Source organism: Nothobranchius furzeri, chromosome 1 (genome assembly GCF_043380555.1).
Source record: "Nothobranchius furzeri strain GRZ-AD chromosome 1, NfurGRZ-RIMD1, whole genome shotgun sequence".
In the NCBI taxonomy this organism is placed as follows: Eukaryota; Metazoa; Chordata; class Actinopteri; order Cyprinodontiformes; family Nothobranchiidae; genus Nothobranchius; species Nothobranchius furzeri.
The window spans coordinates 33,602,292-33,604,791 of record NC_091741.1 but is presented as its reverse complement, the minus strand read 5'-3'; the positions used below and the strand labels follow the sequence as shown (position 1 = coordinate 33,604,791).

The window sequence follows — 2,500 nt, the reverse complement described above, 5'->3', positions numbered from 1 at the left end:
CAGCTAGCTGTGATGCTAGCGTCCACCGCTAACAAGCTCTGAGCCCTGGTTAGTCACCTTTACTAGCAGGTAGGTACTATAAATGACTACAGTACTGGAGTATAAATGACTGGAGCATAGTAACATGTTTTATAAAACTGAATAACTGAAATAAATGGACCTTTAACAGGAGGAACTACAAACAGGAGCATTACAGTAATCTAGAATATTAAAATGTCTCTGTGTGATATTTAACAAGAGCCCAATCAACAAATAGAAACACCTGTAAAGGTTCCTGGGCCTTTAGATGGTCTCTCAGTCTAGTACAATTACAGAAATAAATGTAATTTTGCACAGTATTTTAATTTTTCCAGCTTCACATAATTGTGTGTTATTAGTAACATTTCTGTTGCTGGTAATCTAGTAACGGTTAAATAAATAAATAAAATCCTTTAAAATGACACTAGAAGAGGCACCAGCCTGATGGAGGACTTACATTTACTAACTTGGGTCAGACCCAACCACAGAAGAGCTGAAGCTGGGTGGTGAACACACACAGGTAGTTCTGATAACACCTGAGCTCCATGCCGTCTGAGACTGATGCATCAGTGTTACAGCGGGACTAAAGACATGATCAGAAACAGGTTACAGCTGGATGATCTAGGAAGGCAAAAGATCAGGACGTCTGAGCGGTGAACAGGTGAGCGGACCTTCGGGACGTCCCGCTGTCACGCTAAGATCACACCTGCAGATCCACACCTGCAGCCGTGAATCTGCGGGTCTGCAGCTGTAGATTCATCACATCTTCCTCGTTCTTCATGGCCGAGATGCTCTTGGATGAAAACATCCGCCTCTTCAGCTCCTGATCAGCTTGAACACACCGCGCTGCTGAATTACTAACCACGCATTTCCTTATCAGTAACGGAAACGGCGTTATGATAAAAGTAGACGGTAATTCATTAGATCACTCGTCACTGAAAGAACTATTTTTAGTAACGCCGTCATTCCCATCACTGGTGGTTACACACATGCCCATCCTACTGATGTCTGACTGTAACTAGTTCTACCAGCTAGTACAGGTGACTAACCAGGGTTTACATGGATTCCCTGACTTCTGATGATCACATGATCAGCTCTGAGCTTCAGTATGACGAATCTCTATTTCTACACACTAAGGCTGTTGACAGAACTACTTACTACGAGTTAGACGTTGACAGAAACGCCCTCCTGAACATCTGATATGTGCCTTTATGAGCTAGCATCCATGTTTAGATGAGACACCTTCATGAATGCAGCTGAACACATCAACTAACGGTGTTTTGTTTTCCTCCCAGTAACCGCCGCGTCACCAGGTGAGTGTGTCTCCACCCTGTAGAACAAGGATGTAAACCGCTGAGCTAACGCGTCTTCTCCTCTGGCTCCAGCCCCGTCAAAGCCGGACATTTCGAGTCCCACCTGAACAAACTCCAGGCCGACTCCAACTACCTGCTGTCGGAGGAGTTTGAGGTAAGCCCACTAACCCGGCAGAGGAGTTAAGAGCCCGCCCTGTGACTGGAGGTTTGAGCTCCACCCACTCCCTCCTTGCCTTCTGGGCGTGGTTGGATGTACCGGTGGAGCCGGTGTGCCCCAGGGCAGCTGTGGCTACCATGTAGCTCATCATCATCAGTGTGCGAACCAGTCAGTGATTGTAAGGAGCCTTTGGGGGTTGTGAGCAGCCTCAGTTTGGAGAAACTTCAGATTAGCCCTGACCAGGAATGGCGCAGTATTCCCGGTGGTTTGTGGAAACACGGATGTTTTCAGCGGGACATCCGACCTGGAATCAGAATCCAAAATAACGTCATATGACCTCCAGGGAAGTGCCTCGGATCACTCAGCCTAGCCGTTAGCTTGTCAGTCCTGAAGGATGTAAACCCTGTTTCTCTTAACAGAGGTTGTTCACAGCAGGTCGGATTTGAGTGAATAACTTTTCCTCAGAGACAGACTTCACTCACATCCTGGTGCTTGTAGGAGCTGAAGGACGTGGGTCGGAACCAGACCATGGAGGTGGCCCGGCTGCCGGAGAACCGGGGGAAGAACCGCTACAACAACATCCTGCCATGTTAGTAAAAATGTGTACCAGTAATGTGTTTCTTACCAGTGTACTTAGAGAACAGGTGCTGTTTCTGCAGATGAATGAATGAATGAATGAATGAATGAATGAAAATGATCATTTTTATACAGAACTTTCAAACAGCAAAACGGTTAAAATGGCACGAATCAAACAAACTGAATCCAGACAGACTAGACTAAAAGACCTGCCACAGCAGCAGCAGACCTGGACATCAGGACACGGGAGCTGGGTAAAAGGTGGGTCTTGGTTGCTCATCATCATCATCATCTTCATCATCATCATCGAGGCTCCTGCGTGTGTCGGGTGTCGTCTCGCACAGGTGCGTCCAGCCTACCAGGTGTTTCCTGGCCGTTTGTGCCGGCTGCTCCTCGCGTGCTACGGCAACTCAGAGTTGTAGGTTAATCACAAAGA

The 2,500-nt window shown here is 47.0% G+C and overlaps 1 protein-coding gene across 1 annotated transcript in view; it reads left to right on the top strand.

Moving 5' to 3' along the window:
- Nucleotides 1-2,500, top strand: part of ptprb (protein tyrosine phosphatase receptor type b) — a 53,089-nt gene that overhangs the window by 48,791 nt on the left and 1,798 nt on the right. The window contains exons 31-33 of the mRNA XM_015962769.3: nt 1,314-1,331; nt 1,404-1,485; nt 1,987-2,077. Of these exons, the coding sequence (XP_015818255.3) occupies nt 1,314-1,331; nt 1,404-1,485; nt 1,987-2,077 (191 nt within the window). The remainder of the gene's footprint in view (nt 1-1,313; nt 1,332-1,403; nt 1,486-1,986; nt 2,078-2,500) is intronic.